The following is a 14258-nucleotide window of genomic DNA, read 5'->3' as shown; positions in this document are numbered from 1 at the left end:
TGGCCCTGGAATAAACTTTGGTGGTCAAATTCAAGTGCTCAGGCCCACAGCTGGCTCCTCACAGGAAGCGTACCCCCTCCCCACTGTCGGCCCGGGCAGCAGAGAATTTGCCTGGGGGCTTAGGCCCCACAACGCCCTGGAGGCCAGGATGGAAAAAGAAGCAGGGCCCTGGGGGGAACTGGGGAAAGCCGAAGCCCGAGACTCTGTGCCCTCATCCCCACCTCTGCAAGGGATAGGGGTACCTCTCACTTCCCTCTTGCTGGTTCCTATCACTGTTTGGGGAACATTCTGCCTCCAATAAACTTGCGTTTAATGAGGTCAGGACGAACCCTATAAAAGCCATAGTCCATAGTTCCCCATCATTATAATTAAAAACGCTAGCCCCAGGTCACCCTATAAAAGGAGGTAGAGGAAGGAGGAAAAGCAACAGATTTTTCTTCCTGCAGCTTCTCACTGACAGAGAAGCCCCACACTTGAGCAAAGTCCCAATCTAGTTCTTCTTTGCCCCCATTTAAGATCAGGCCGGGACTAAAGGGCTCAGGAAGCTGATGGGGCTGAGGATGCTGGAGGCCTATCCCTGGGTATTTCAGAGCTACCCCAAGAAGGGGACCCATGACCAGCGTGACTCCACTCCAGGCGATGCTCTAAAGGCTGCGCACCTTTGGGGAGGCAGGAGGGTTGAGAAGGAATGGATTTGGGGAGTCTTATTTGGGGACACGATCTGATTTTTTGTGTCTTCTCCATCTGGTTTGGGGGCCTCTGTATCTCGGCAAGCTCGGCAAGGAAAATCAAATCCAAATAATATTTTTAAAGTAGAAATCAATTTTAACCAAGAGTTAGGGGGTCAAAGAGGGTCTGGGCCATTTCTGGCTTTCCCTGAGTCCTTGTGGGTTTCAGTCCTCCCCTCCTACCTGAACAAATCACGCCCTGGCAGCTCCTCCTTGGATCCAAGGTTGCTTTCTGCTTGTGGGGAGTGCTTCGGCCCCTTGGATCCAGTCCAGAACCTTTCAATAAAGTGATTCTCAGCTGCCTAGATGTGTCCCACAGTGCCCAGAGGGATGGGAGGCGAAGGAGGGCAGCTCCTCTGAGTCCACCTCTTGGGCCACAGCTATGTAGGAGGCTGGTGGACCGGGAGGAGGGCAGGCCAGGGCTAAGAAACGGGAAAGAGGCACCAAGGCCTTGCCTCCAGCCACCTGGGAACAGGGCTGAGGGCCTCCATGAGGGAGTGGTCCCTGGCCCTGCCCTGCCCAGCCCACCCAGGTTCCTCAGCTCCCTTCCCCTGCCCTGCTAGTCTGTCCAGCAGACCCACACCTGGCCCCACTGCCCACCTCCCAGCCCCCAAATCATTCAGGGATAGGAGCCCCAAACCCAGCACCCACCCACCTACCCCCTCCCTTCATATACTTCCTGAACCCTGACTCTGGGCATCTTTTCAGCCCCCAAGCTGAGGCTTGAGCCCCCAACCCAAAGGACCCCCCGGACAGAGAGAATACATGGCTCTCATTCTGATCTTTATCTGTGGGGTTTGAGATTTAAAAATCCACAGTGGATGTAGCTTTCTGCACATTGATTGACAATAAAGGCAGGCATGAAATATTCACCCAGGGCCACTCTCTCATACTAAATATTTAACACAACATTAAAGAAGGTTTTTCCCAGACTTCGCCAGGCACCGGCTGGGCGGCTGGCGCACTGCTTACCACTCGTTTATGACTAATCTGAGTCCCTAGCCGCAGGCAGCACAGCAAGCCAGACAAAGTTGGGACACTTGGCTTGCTGCTGGGCTGCCTCACCTTTGGAAAACTTCACACACTCTTCTGAGGAGTCTCTCCAAAAGAGAAAAAGGAGTCTTGACATACAGCCCTGGCCAAGAAAAGGATGGACTTCTTCAAACTCTTGTAAACAGGCACTGGCCCTCTGCGGGTTGGCGGGGTAAGAGTCCCTGAGAGTTGAGGGGGAAGGATTCACATCTCCGGCTGAACCAGGCGGTGGGGAAGGAGGACTTCATCCCCACCTCGGTCTTGGGTTCATCTCCCGGAGGAGGCAAGACCCCCCCACCTGCAGACGTGGGCAAGACCCACCTCCTACTCCTAATCCTGGGGTGAGGGTGGGGGGAGAAGAGGAAGAGCAGCAGCTAGGGGAAAAAAAAATACAATTACCCCCTCCCAGCCACCGCCCCCGCCCATCCCACCGCCCACCCCACCCCAACCCTCTCTCTCTCTCTCCTCCTTTGCTCGCTCTGTGGAATGGAGAGGAGGGGAGTGACGAGAGAAAAACGAATACAAATCTGCAATTGATTTTCATAATGTTTCTGCGGTGTTTGCAAACCAATCGCCTGAACGTCCCCATCTTACCTAAGAGAGAACCCCTCCTACGTCTGCGAAGTGCTCCGAACTGATATATGACAATATCTACTTTGGATCACGTGCTCGGGGAGAGAGACTAAGACGGATAACGCGTCATCTCGCCTTCCCAAATTTTTCCCCCCTCGCCAGATCGGGTCCAAAACCTCCATCTGGAGCCGGCAGGAGAGGAGAACGATGTTTAACTCGGTCAACCTGGGCAACTTCTGCTCGCCGTCGCGCAAGGAGAGGGGCGCTGATTTCGGCGAGCGAGGGAGCTGCGCCTCCAACCTCTATCTGCCCAGTTGCACTTACTACGTGCCCGAGTTCTCCACGGTCTCCTCCTTCCTGCCCCAGGCCCCCTCTCGCCAGCTCTCCTACCCCTACTCCGCCCAGGTGCCCCCGGTCCGCGAGGTCTCCTACGGCCTGGAGCCCTCCGGCAAGTGGCACCCCCGGAACAGCTACTCCTCCTGCTATGCGGCGGCCGACGAGCTCATGCACCGCGAGTGCCTGCCTCCTTCCACGGTCACCGAGATCCTCATGAAAAACGAAGGCTCCTACGGCGGCCACCACCACCCCAGCGCCCCGCACGCGGCCCCCGCCGGCTTCTACTCCTCGGTCAGCAAGAACAGCGTCCTGCCCCAAGCCTTCGACCGCTTCTTCGACAACGCCTACTGCGGCGGCGGCGACGCGCCCGCCGAGCCCCCCTGCCCCGGCAAGGGCGAGGCCAAGGGGGAGCCCGAGGCGACCCCGGCCTCGGGACTGGCGCCCCGGGCGGACGCGGGGGCCGAGGCCGAGGCCGAGGAGGAGAGCACGAACCCCAGCTCGTCCGGTTCAGCCCACTCGGCGGCGGCCAAGGAGCCGGCCAAGGGAGCCGCCCCCAGTAGGTAGCGGCGGCCGGGCGGGCGCGGGGAGGGGGGAGGCGCGGGGAGCGGGGAGCGCGGAGCGCGGAGCGGGGCGGCCTCGTGTTTTGGGTCAGTCCGGTTTTATGTGGAGTTTTATAAGCATTCAAAGGATTTTATTATAACCTACAAAGCCCTCTCTCCCAACGACTCGACTTTTTACGATGGAGAAGGGGTGGGGAGGGAGGGAAAAGGGCGCTTTGGAAAAGCCGGGTGAATGAGCCCCCCCCCTTCCCCGCTATCTCTCCCTCGGTCTGTGAAATTTTTTAAAAGCGCCACCATCGCGAGCGATATTAACTTTGATCGTGAACTTAGAGGAGCGTTGAAGGAAGGATGGGGAGCCGGGCTGCCGGGGGTGGGGTGGGACGGAGGGGAGGGGTGGAGGGGGAGGAAGGGGAGGGCGAGGGAGAGACGGGGAGAAACTCGGAGAGGGGGAGTGGTGGTGGGGGGAGAAGCAATGGAGCAGAACCTGAGACCGGGGCGGCTGGGCTGCTCTGAAAAGCTGCTTTTTTTTGCAACGGGCCGAGGGTGCGTTCCGGGGCCCGCGCGGAGCCCCCCGGGGCGACGGGGAGGGGGGCGCTGGGGAGAGGCGGCTGCGGCCCGGCCCGGGGCTCAGCCTCCCCGCGCCCCGCGGCCTCGCGGCGCCGGCCCAGCCCGGGAGCGTGGAAGGCGCGGCCCGCCGGGCTCCGGGGCCCCGCGCGCGGCTCTCGGGAGGCCTCGGTGCCTGCGCGCTCGGCCCGCGCGCCCTTCTCCACGGCGCCCCGCAAAGCCGGGGCGGGGGCTCCCAGCGCCCCCGGGAGGCCGCGCAGCGCCGGGCCGAGCCCCAAGGCGCACCTGGCCGGCGCCCCCCCCGCGCCCCGGGGCCCGGGGAGGGGCGGCGACCCCGCGGGCCCGGCCGGCGGGGGGTCCGGGGCCTGCGCCAGCCCCGGGCCCGGGCGCCGTCTGCAGGCAGGCCCGGCGGGAGGGCGGCCGCGGCGGGCTGGGAGCGGGGCGGCCCGGGTCTCACGTGTCTCTCTCCCCTCTCCTCGCATCGCCCCCTCCCCTCCCTCCCCTCCAGACGCCCCCCGCACCCGCAAGAAGCGCTGCCCCTATTCGAAATTCCAGATCCGGGAACTGGAGCGAGAGTTTTTCTTCAACGTGTATATCAACAAAGAGAAGCGGCTGCAGCTGTCCCGGATGCTGAACCTGACGGACCGACAAGTGAAAATTTGGTTTCAGAACAGAAGGATGAAAGAAAAAAAACTGAGCAGAGACCGGCTGCAGTATTTCTCGGGAAATCCTCTGCTGTAACCGCAGACCGGGCCCTTCTGGGGGCGGGGGCCGGGTGGGGTGGGGGGGAAGAAAGGGGAGAAATTATTTTATTTTATTTTTATTTTTTATTTTCTAACTCGCCTTCTTTCCGCGGGTGGAAAACTGGACTGTGGCCAGGGCTGGCCCCCACTGCCGGCGCCCGCGCTTCTCTCTGGAACCTCCTTCACCTTCCATCCGACTCGCTGTGGGACAGGGACGGGCCTGGAAAGAGGGTGAAGGGAAGTGTCTAACCCACGGCGAGTGGACGTGGTTGGCGCCGAGGCCAAGACTCTTTATTTAAAAAGAAAACACACCTCGCGACACTGTCTTGCTGCTCGGGTTGGGCGGGGGCGAGGGTAGTGGGCGCCTGAGCGAGCAATCCTGGGACCGAAAGCCTTCCCTTGCCCAGTGAGAAGATCTCTGCTAAGACACGGTGTCTGCCAGGGGGGACTTCCTGGGCTCCCCACCCCTGCCCCACCTACCCCCCGCTGCTGGGGGGCAGCTAAATGTGATCCTGCCTTGCTGTGAAATTTCTGTACCTTCGACCTGGTGTTAGGTGTGCAAAGTCCGTGTCCTACCTCCGTCTGCGCCCAGGCCCCGCCTGAGCCTAGTTGTTCTCCTTGTGAACGTGTAGAGCCCTCCTTTGAAATTTCTTAACTGGTGCATTAAGGTTTCCTAACCTATTTCCAAGCCGTGCCCCACTCCATGGATTTATAGCTATAGTCTATGCAGTTGTTACCTCCCTTCTTCTTTTTTTTTTTTTTAAAAAAAAAAAAAACGATTAGGGTGGAGGAGGCAGGAGGGAGGTGGGATTGGACGCCTCCCCCATGCTGGGGCCTGAATTTTTGTAAATAAATTTCACAAGCATTTCTTTCTACCCAGAGGGGATGGGTTGGGGGTTGGGGGGGGGAGACTCGCCTGGAATGAGAGTCAAATCACCCATCTCTCTCCATGAGCGTGAGTGCGCGTGTACGTGTGCAATCCCCACCTTGCTCCCGTCCCAGAGGGATTGCTGTGAATTTTTTTTTTTTGGTGGCAAATAAAGATATTTCATTCTGTTCAATATTATGATTTTATTTGACCCTTTTATTAGCCCTTCTCCTCTTAAAATCCTCAGTGCTCCCAAGGCGGAGGAGAAGGATGGTGGGTAGGGCCCAGCTGGTGAGGGCAGGCTGTGAAGGTGAGGTAGGCCCAAGCTGGTGGGCCTGTACCCTCTCTGCTGGCAGGGGCAGGAGCCGTAGCTTCCTGCTGCTCTCCGGCCCAGGACATTCCACGGCTACTCTTAAAGCTCCCCTTTCTCACGTGCAGCTTGCGCAGCGTCCAAACGCCCAGCAACGCTTTCCGTTTAAGTACACGTTTGTTGTGGAGTTAATTGTAACCATCATCGAATTTAAATTTATAGGAAGTTTCTTGGCTCCACCGCCCTCTCGCCAGATGTCTCCGTCTGTTGCAGTAAATGTGCAGGGTTGAGGGTAGGGCTTTCAGTTTTTTTTTCTCTCTATGAGAAGACTGTATTGGAATTTTTATATACACTTTTGAAGGAGGGAGGGGAGAGGAGAGGAGACCAGCCCCTTGCCTTTCCTCACCAAGGCTGGCCCCTGAGGGTGGGAAGGTGGGGCTGGGCCCCTTCCCCTCAAGCACAAATGGCCAGGCTCCTCCAGACACAACAAGATGCTAGATTGGGGCCACCCTGATGTTTATACGCTGGGTCTCCCAGAGTAGAACCCCCCAGAGATTTGTTTTGTGAGGGGTTGGCATGAGGTGGGGCACCGGATAAGGGGGTGACCCATGGGGACATTCACCGTACCTACCTATATTTGCAGCATGGTGCTTTTTGCTTTTGTTTTTTGTTTTTGTTTTTGTTTTCTGTATAAAGATAACCATAGTCCTTTCAAGCGATTTCAGCGAGGGCACTCTGGCAGTCTCTGTTCCAAATTCATTCGTTATTTAGGGGCAAAGATTTGGAACCAATTCTCTCATCCTTTCCCTCTCTTTGGAACTGTTCTTATGCAATTCAAAGAAAATGTTTTTGTCAATATGGTTCTGGGGACGGATGGACAAACACCCCATCATGGACAATCGCATCCGGGCTCCGTCGTTGTTTTTGATGACAGGGATCCGGGCAGCTTAGGCATCTGGAGCTGTAATTTATTTGTAGGTGGGAGTCTTGAGGCAATATCTGAAAGCTAGGGTGTATATGCAGCCCCACGGCTCCCTGAGGGGCCCCCCACAGGTATGGAGGCTGCTGTACCTACGTGCCGTGCCCGGGAGGTGGATCTTCCATGCATGCTCTCCGTAGAGCAAACCTGACCACATGCACATTGAGGGCTCACGTCCTCTGTGGTGTGTAGCCGCTGGCAGTGTTGCTGAGTGTCAGCAATGATGAGGCTGAGGGTGCTCTGCGTGTGCGTGTGCGTGTGCCTGTGCACGCGCAAGACCTGTCCCGGTCCGAGGCTATTTATCCCCGAGTCCTAGCAGGGAATGTTGGCACGCTGGCCGTGTTTCCTAGAAGACGGAGATAACTCTATAGAGCAAACCTGTCTATAGAGCAAAATATTAATGTCCAAATGGATTCTGATTTAGGAGAAAAATATTTAAAACCTACAGCTACCACTCGCCCTGCCATACGCGGCTCAGAAAAGATCCGGGGCCCAGAAGGAATTTCGGGAGGGAGGCCAGGGCGTAGGGAGAGAACAACAAAGGCTTCTGTGACCCGGCCCGGGAACCTGCCAGGCCTTGGCGACCCTCTAAAAAGAGAAAAAGGGGTGTCTGTCCCCCAAACAAACCCGTCTTCTGGCCCCTGGGATGTCCAGCCCCCCTCGGGCTCGGGGCTCTGGGGCTCAGCCTCCCGGGTAATCCCCTCCAGCCGAGGCGCTGCCCGGGAACAAAAGATCTCCGTCTAGACGCCGCCATAAAGCACCCCCCGCGCCTCTAAACCCAGTTTCATTTCGCCCTTAACGACCCAGTCTGGCCTGTGTTAGAAAATGCTTCCGCTCTAAATAGTAAACAAACCCACCGTGGATGGTCTTGGCTCCCCCAGCACACCCCAGACCCCCACGCCATTACCCTCTTGCCCCGCATTTTCCCCTCTTCTCTTCCAGCTTTTCTCAGCTCCCGGCTCCCCAGCCCCCTCCCCCCCCCCCCAGTAAATAAACCCGAGGCCGAGTTCAAAGTTTCTCGGAGCTAAGGAGGAATGTTGGTTGTAAAAATCCAAGTTTATAGCGCACGTGGGAGTTTACAAGGGTATTAAGTGGTGTGGGCTGAGAGAGAGCACTCCGGGCCCTCCCCCTCTCACCATGGGCTTTAGGGGTACAGGGAACCTTGGGGACTTGAAAGGAGAAATGGGTTGGGGCCAGCCTTGTGTCTGGGGTTTCTTTGTCCCTCCGACCCCGGCCGCCGAGGAATGGGGCTGCAGGGGCCCCTCGGAAGCCGGCTAGGCCGGCGCCGAGAGCAGGCCGGGGCCCGCGGTCCCAGAGGGAGGACGGGCGCTGAGCGGCGGCGAGCTGCAAAGTTACAGACCAGGTGTCTGACCGGGGAGCAGACCTGGGGAAGCCTAGAGCCCGGTCAGTCGGAGGGAGAAGGGCTCCGGGGGCGATTTCTCGAGTGGGCTGAAGGCAGAGGGGCATTTTCTCACCAGAGCCAAGAAGAACTTTGAACTTCAAGGAAGTCAAGGGCGCCACCCCTTCCCTCTCCCCGCCCCTCTCGGGAATCTGTTGGGCCATTCGTTTCTGGGCCACTATTCCCTCAAGGGGGCAGTCCCTGGGGTTTCCTGGTGCCCCGGGGCTGGATGACACTGTTTGCTGAACCCTCCCTGCTCAGAGCCCGCCAGAGCCCCGTGCACGCGACTACACTCTTTATTATTCATATAAACCTTTGGAAAAGGCAACGCCCGGGAAGTTTTTATAACTTTGTTTGGCATAAAACTTTTACAAGATTCCTCCTCCCTTTTCAAAAAACCTCAAGTTTTGGTCTTGCCGTGGAATGAAGTCTCGGGATCTTTAGGAGGTTGCGAGGAGAGAGGTTCTGGGGCCCCAGTGGGGGGAGGAGGAGGTGTGTGAAGCTGCCTCTCTCCGCCCAAGGCGAAACCAGGCTGGAGGCTGGAGTCAGTCTTTTCCTGAGGCCCACCTTGGACCGAGCTTTGGGGGGTTACCAGCTCACGGGGGCTACAGGCCTGCCAGACAGTCCCGACTTCTCTGCTCTTGAGGCACACCCTTACAGACCCCCCAAAGTTGGGCAATGTCAGCAGGACCAGACCTTCCCCATCACTCCCTCTTGTTCTCCTGCAGGCATCTGTCTCTCCCTCTCTCTCTCCCTCTCTCTCTCTCTCTCTCTCTGTCCACACACTGCCCCAAACACTCCCTTAACCCACTACACAAAGTAGAGACCCATACCCTTGACTCAGACCGCCAGTTTGGGAGAGTCCACATACACAGCCTTGCGTCCCTATTTCTGGCCAAGTCCACAATGGGGTTGAAGAAAGACAGAATTCAAAACGCCAAGAAATTCCTGCCCAGAGGTTCCAGAGGTTGCAAGACCGAAGGAGGAGGGCCGGCGGGCTGCAGTCCGGGGGCTCAGAGAACAAAGGTGCCAGTGTGGGGCCGTGGCTTTGGGTTGCTTAGCCCACGGGTGACCCCTCGGATCCCGACGCCCACCTGGGCCTGACAGCCCGCTCCTTCATCCCGCCTGACTCCAGCCTTGGGGATGCCAGCTGGGCTCAGACTGAGGCCATTTCAACGTGCAGCTCTGGAGGTCAGGACAACCGTAGAGCGACTTCTCCAAAGCCAGGCCTGGTGGACGCGGCTCCTCGGAGGCAATGGAACCGAAGGTACCTGAGCCCTGGGGCCGGCGCTCCAGGGAGCCGTCAGAAGAAACGGGAAGGTCCCGGCCCGCTCCTCCTTCCCTCTAATGGCGACTGCTGAGGCCTGGCCGCCGCCGCCGCCCGCGGCCCTACACTTCGCCTTGTGGGGAGCCTAGTTGTTAAGGCTGAAGGCAGGGGAAGGTCAACTCCAAGCCCGAGCAGTGAGGCTGGGGAGAGATGCCCCCCAGCCTGGTGCTTTCCCCTCCCCGAACCCTGCAAGACAGGGAGGAACAAGAAAGCCTGGGGCTGGGGGAGACTGAAAGTCAAGGCGGATGGAAAGCTTTGAGGAGGAGAGAAAAGAGCAAAGAATAACTTGTGTAATAAGGAAAAAGAGAAGAAGGAAACGAAGGAAACCAATGAATGAAGAAAAAGATCAGGGGATAGAAAATGAAGGAAAAAACGAATTGCAGGAGAAAAGAAGAGAAGAAAAAAGAGAAAGAGAAACAAAGCGAAAGAAGGATGAAGAAAAAGAAAGGAAGGAAGGAAGAGAGAGAGAGAGAGAAAGAAGGAGAGAAAAAAGGGGGAAAAGATGCAAAACGGATCTTCGAGAAGGAATTTAGCCGGTAAGGAAGGAGCGGGTTTCTCGGAGCAAGCCGGCCCAGCCACAGCCCTGACTCCCCACTGGAAACCCAATCCACTGGGGCCACTTGGGAGCAAATCCCTAAAGTGAGGGGCAAGGCTACCCACCCCCCCAAGACATCTTCCCATCTGTCTCCTTGTCTCAAAGCTTCTTTCCGAAGAAGTGTTTGCTGCTGTCTGGTTTCGATTCAGGAGGCAAAGTTAAATAACTGGCCGGTCTCCGGCAGGCAGGGCAAGAATGCAGTTGTGCTGGCTCAGGTTCTCAGGCTTCAGGATGCGGGGATTGCGGGGGAACGCTGTTTTGTTAGGTAAAGGTGAATATTTGTGGCGGGGTGCACGCAATTAAGCACAAGTTAGACAAGTGTACATAAACGGTAAATTCCACAGCATCCGTGTGCAAAAGTGTGCAGCGTCCAGATGCGAGAGGGACTCTGACGGCCCGGCTGCCAGGGTGGCTGCGCGACCCGGAGTAGACCAGAGGGCCCTCCCAGCGTCCTGGGTCTCCCAGGTCTCCCTGGTACCTGTTTGAAAATCTCTCTCTGGGGCTTCTGGGCATTAGCAGTTTGCCTGGTGCTGCCCTGCTCCCAACTCAGCCCTGGCGGAGCCCGCTGTTAGCAAAGGAGAAAAGCGAATTTCTCCCCCAAGTTTTGGGATGAGAATGATTTCCCTGGGCCCCCAAAACAAGAGGAAAAAAGCCTGCAATTTTCCCCACTGGTGTGATTTTGGTTTCCATTTCACTTGAAGAGATTTGAGTACACCAACTTGATTATTATTTTATTTTATTGTTTTACCCCAAGGAGAGAGTCGCTCTTCCTTTGCTCACTTCACCCTTGGAAGGTCCCGGATGATGTCCTTCACCTTTTGGGGGAAAAGCTCCTAATTTTCCTTGGAAAAATCGGGGTGTTTCCGCAGGCACTTTGAGGGCCAGAGCCAGGAAGACAGGCGGCGGTTCCTTTCTGTGCGACGAGCACTACATGTTTTCTTCTTCTGTTTTCACATGGGGACCCCTAGTGCCCCAGCCCTCGGCCTGCCCTCTGGAACCACGGATCTTCCTGGAACATGCAAGGAGCCAGCGAGGAGCATCCTCCTCCGCTCCCTGGCTCACGGAGCCACTGGCAGCAGGAGGCCCAGGCCCGGTCCCTGCTGCCCTTCCAGGTTCTGGATACTGAGAAAAAGTGCAGAGTGCCAGGGCTCTCGGGAGGGTGGGTGCGATTGGTCGAGGTGTAGGCACAGCCTGAGCTCCGCCGCTCTGGTCTGCCGCCCCTGGATTCTCACAGCCCCAAGTTGAGGCAAGAAGGGGGAGCCCCGGGGTCAGGCATGGGCACAGGTCTCTCGGCGCTCCAAGAAAGTTGGGGAAACGGGTTAGCTGGGTGAGCAGAGCCACACAGACCTCTCTTGACCCCATCCAGCGCCCCCAGGGGACAGGCCTGAGGGTCTGGGCTCTGTGGGGCAGGACCGGTGGGTGCCTGGCCGTGGCAGCCCGAGTGCCTTTGAACGCCAGGCCCGGACAATAGGACGGAAGCGGCCTTTGCTCGTGGCCTCGGGAAAGACCGAGCCCAAGGGGGCAGGGCTGGGACCCACGTCCGACTGTACCTTCCTGGACCCGCTCTAACGCTTCCCTCGCCCCGTCCTCATCCTCTCGTCTTCCTTTCCCTCCCACCCTCTGGCCCAGAATCCCAAAGTCTGCAAAACCCCAACAAGTGAGGCAAGTCTGCGTCGGCCCGCCCCGCTCGGGGTCTCGTTTAACAGCTCGGGGGTTGCGTTTATCCTGCGTAATTAGAGGCAAACATTTGTCCCACCGGGGGTCCCACTTAGGCTGATGAATTTGATTCCTTTTTTCATTAATGGGCCGTGTTTATCATACTTCTAATTATTTCAACTTTAAACACTATTCGTTCTTGTGAGGAGGTGAGAGCCAAGGCGGGAGGCTCCCTCTCCCCGGGGGGGATGATTCCCGTGGAGAATGGCAGGAATTCTGAAGCGGCCCCAACCCCTCCCAGGGCTGAGGCGAGGGGTGAGTTTGGGATGGGGGTCGGGCTGGTAGGGAGAGGCAGGTCCCGAGGCGAGCGACTCTGCTCCTCTCCAGTTGGCTCCCCAGGTCCGGTCTTGGGGCTTGCTGGTTTGAGAGGTAATCTGGAGTTTGTCTTCTTCGCCCTCCGCCACCTCCCTCGCCCCCTCCCGGGCTGGGCTCGGATCCTTCCCCTGCGAGGCTCCTGGCAGCCTTCCACCACCCCAACCAGACCCCATCCTGGCCCGGCAGGGGCTCCGGGAGCTCTGTCCCAGCCCCCAGCTCTTGACACGGAGAGAAAAGCCAGGAGAAGCTAGGGTTGGCCAAGCGGTACCTGGGTGTGGAGGAGAGGGCCCAGCAGACCCCCAAACAGGGGGCAAGGGCAGGGGACTGTGACGCCAAACTCCACGGACAGGCACGCCAGGCGGCAAAATAAAGGAGATGTGAAAGAGGGGGGGAGGGAACCCCCCAAAGCCATATAATTCTCAATTGCTTTGGTCTTTAATTTCATCGCCCCATAAATGAGGAAATATCAGTTCCCATACTAAATTTTTATCCCCGGCTGATAAATATGATGGGGAATTTTCGTTGGGTCCTCGTAAAAGCGAACAGTTTCGATCAAACTGGTGGGGAAAGACTTATGCAGATAATACAAACAGAGTGGCCATAAAGTCTCCGCCGTTTCCCGCGGGGTGGGACAAATGGCTCCCTGGATTGACTGCCGCCCGGGCTGTCCCAGGGCTTGTCTGGGGCCTAAACAGCCTAACCTTGCCCCGGCCCACCCCTGTGCCGAGCCCGCGGCAACCCCTGCAAATGAAAACACAAAACCATTTCTGAGCTCCCCTGGCCGGCCCTGCAAGCGAGTCCCACGGTACTCGTCTTCTTCCAGGATTCCCGGGTCCGGGGACCCCCGGTGCCTCCTCTCCTGCCCCCGGGATGAGCGAGGCCGGCGGGTTTCCTGCCGAGGTCCTTTTCTAGCCGCCGCGGGCTTGGGCCTCCTCTAGGAGCGATCGGGCCTCCGCACTCCTCCACCCGCGCCAGGGCGCCCTGAGCCCAGGGCCTCTCCCCGCCAGGCTCCGGCCCTTTGGAAAATGGAAACCCCAGGCTTCGTCCCGGGGAAAATGCGGGGCGACCGGAAAGGCAAGTTATTTTCCAGATTCCGTTTCCTGAGGAAGGGGTGGAGAGCTTTAGTTCGCTTTGGGAGAAAGGCGATGGAGAAGCGGAAAGAACTGTCTAAAACATACCTGCCCCCTTATTTCTCGTTTTCCTTTATTTAAAAAGAAGAAGAAGAAGAAGAAGAAGAAGAAGAAGAAGAAGAAGAAGAAGAAGAAGAAGAAGAAGAAGAAGAAGAAGAAATGAAACCCACAAAAACAGGCTGGTTCCTCTTCTCCGCTCAAAAATGCAAACGCAACCAGCAGCAGCCGCAGCTCACTCGCCCTGGAAGGGACACTTCTCTGGGTCGGATGTTGTTGCCTGTGCTGTCCTGGTTTCCCCGTGTGATACGGGACTCCCACAAAACCAGCGCAGGGCCTGCAGGTTCCCTCTTCCTCTCTGGGAATATTCCCTGTGTTAGTGGGGGCAAGGTCAACTGGAAAGCGGGAGCCGCCAAGGCCTGGAGCGAAACGGCCCGGCCCCGGCCCGGCCTGGAACCGACTCCAAGGCCAAAGGCTCTGCAGCCCCAGAGGCGGTGACCCAGGAGCCGCCCAGCCCGCCGGCCCGGGCCGCACTCCCGGACGGTCCTGGAGCCCGTGGCTCCCTCCACCCTGCGGACCCCTAGATGCCCCCGGGAACCCCCTTTACCCTCCTCCAGCAGCCTTGAAGTGATGGTGACCCCCTCCCAGGCCCACCCAGGCCCTGGAGATGCCCACAGGCAGCCTGCAGCTCGCGCAGCTCCCACCAAGGGAGGTTCCCCCAAACTGAGCTCCCGGGCCCAGCCCGGCGAACCGGGGCGCGCCAGAGCAGAAAGTTTAGTTCTGTTGGGGGAATTCCTGAACTTTTCCTGCCTTCCTCTGCCCACTGGAGCCCTCCCCGCCGCACCCCAGGCCTCGCCGCACACCCATCCCCAGGGAAGGAGCGGGGAGGCTCGGGCCGAGGAGAGGGAAAGAAGAGGCAGGGAGAAGGGGAAGAAGTACCTGAATCGTGTCTTGACCTTTTAATTTGAATTTGACTGTTTTGAGCACCGACTGGCCTTGCCCGCTCCCTCTGTCCTGCCTCTCCCCCCTCTCCGCCCCACCGTCCCCAGGCGGTGCAGGCTGGTTCCCGGGTAAACAAACCCGGTT

The 14258-nt window shown here is 58.1% G+C and overlaps 1 protein-coding gene and 1 long non-coding RNA gene across 2 annotated transcripts; one reads left to right on the top strand and one right to left on the bottom strand.

The window, feature by feature from the left end:
* Nucleotides 1-2533: 2533 nt before the first annotated feature.
* HOXC11 (homeobox C11) lies at nt 2534-4542 on the top strand. The gene is made up of 2 exons (XM_072797526.1): nt 2534-3225; nt 4302-4542. Exons 1-2 carry the CDS (start codon nt 2541-2543, stop codon nt 4532-4534), a joined length of 918 nt encoding a protein of 305 aa, XP_072653627.1. The 5' UTR covers nt 2534-2540; the 3' UTR covers nt 4535-4542.
* Nucleotides 4543-10101: 5559 nt separating this feature from the next.
* On the bottom strand, nt 10102-14248 carry LOC140616991 (uncharacterized). Its single transcript, XR_012017283.1, has 3 exons — nt 14112-14248; nt 13346-13543; nt 10102-13145 (listed from the first exon to the last, which is right to left on the bottom strand). It is a non-coding gene; the product is annotated as an uncharacterized lncRNA (long non-coding RNA).
* Between the last annotated feature and the right edge of the window lie 10 nt (nt 14249-14258).

Source organism: Canis lupus, chromosome 25 (genome assembly GCF_048164855.1).
Source record: "Canis lupus baileyi chromosome 25, mCanLup2.hap1, whole genome shotgun sequence".
NCBI classification, from domain to species: domain Eukaryota; kingdom Metazoa; phylum Chordata; class Mammalia; order Carnivora; family Canidae; genus Canis; species Canis lupus.
This window is presented reverse-complemented; position numbering and strand designations above follow the sequence as displayed.

Bases quoted from the DNA above. Each gene is read 5' to 3' on its own strand.
- HOXC11 (XM_072797526.1), top strand. From the start codon at position 2,541: ATGTTTAACTCGGTCAACCTGGGCAACTTCTGCTCGCCGTCGCGCAAG. The intron at 3,226-4,301 runs GTAGGTAGCGGC...CCTCCCCTCCAG, and splicing joins GGCCAAGGGAGCCGCCCCCA to ACGCCCCCCGCACCCGCAAG.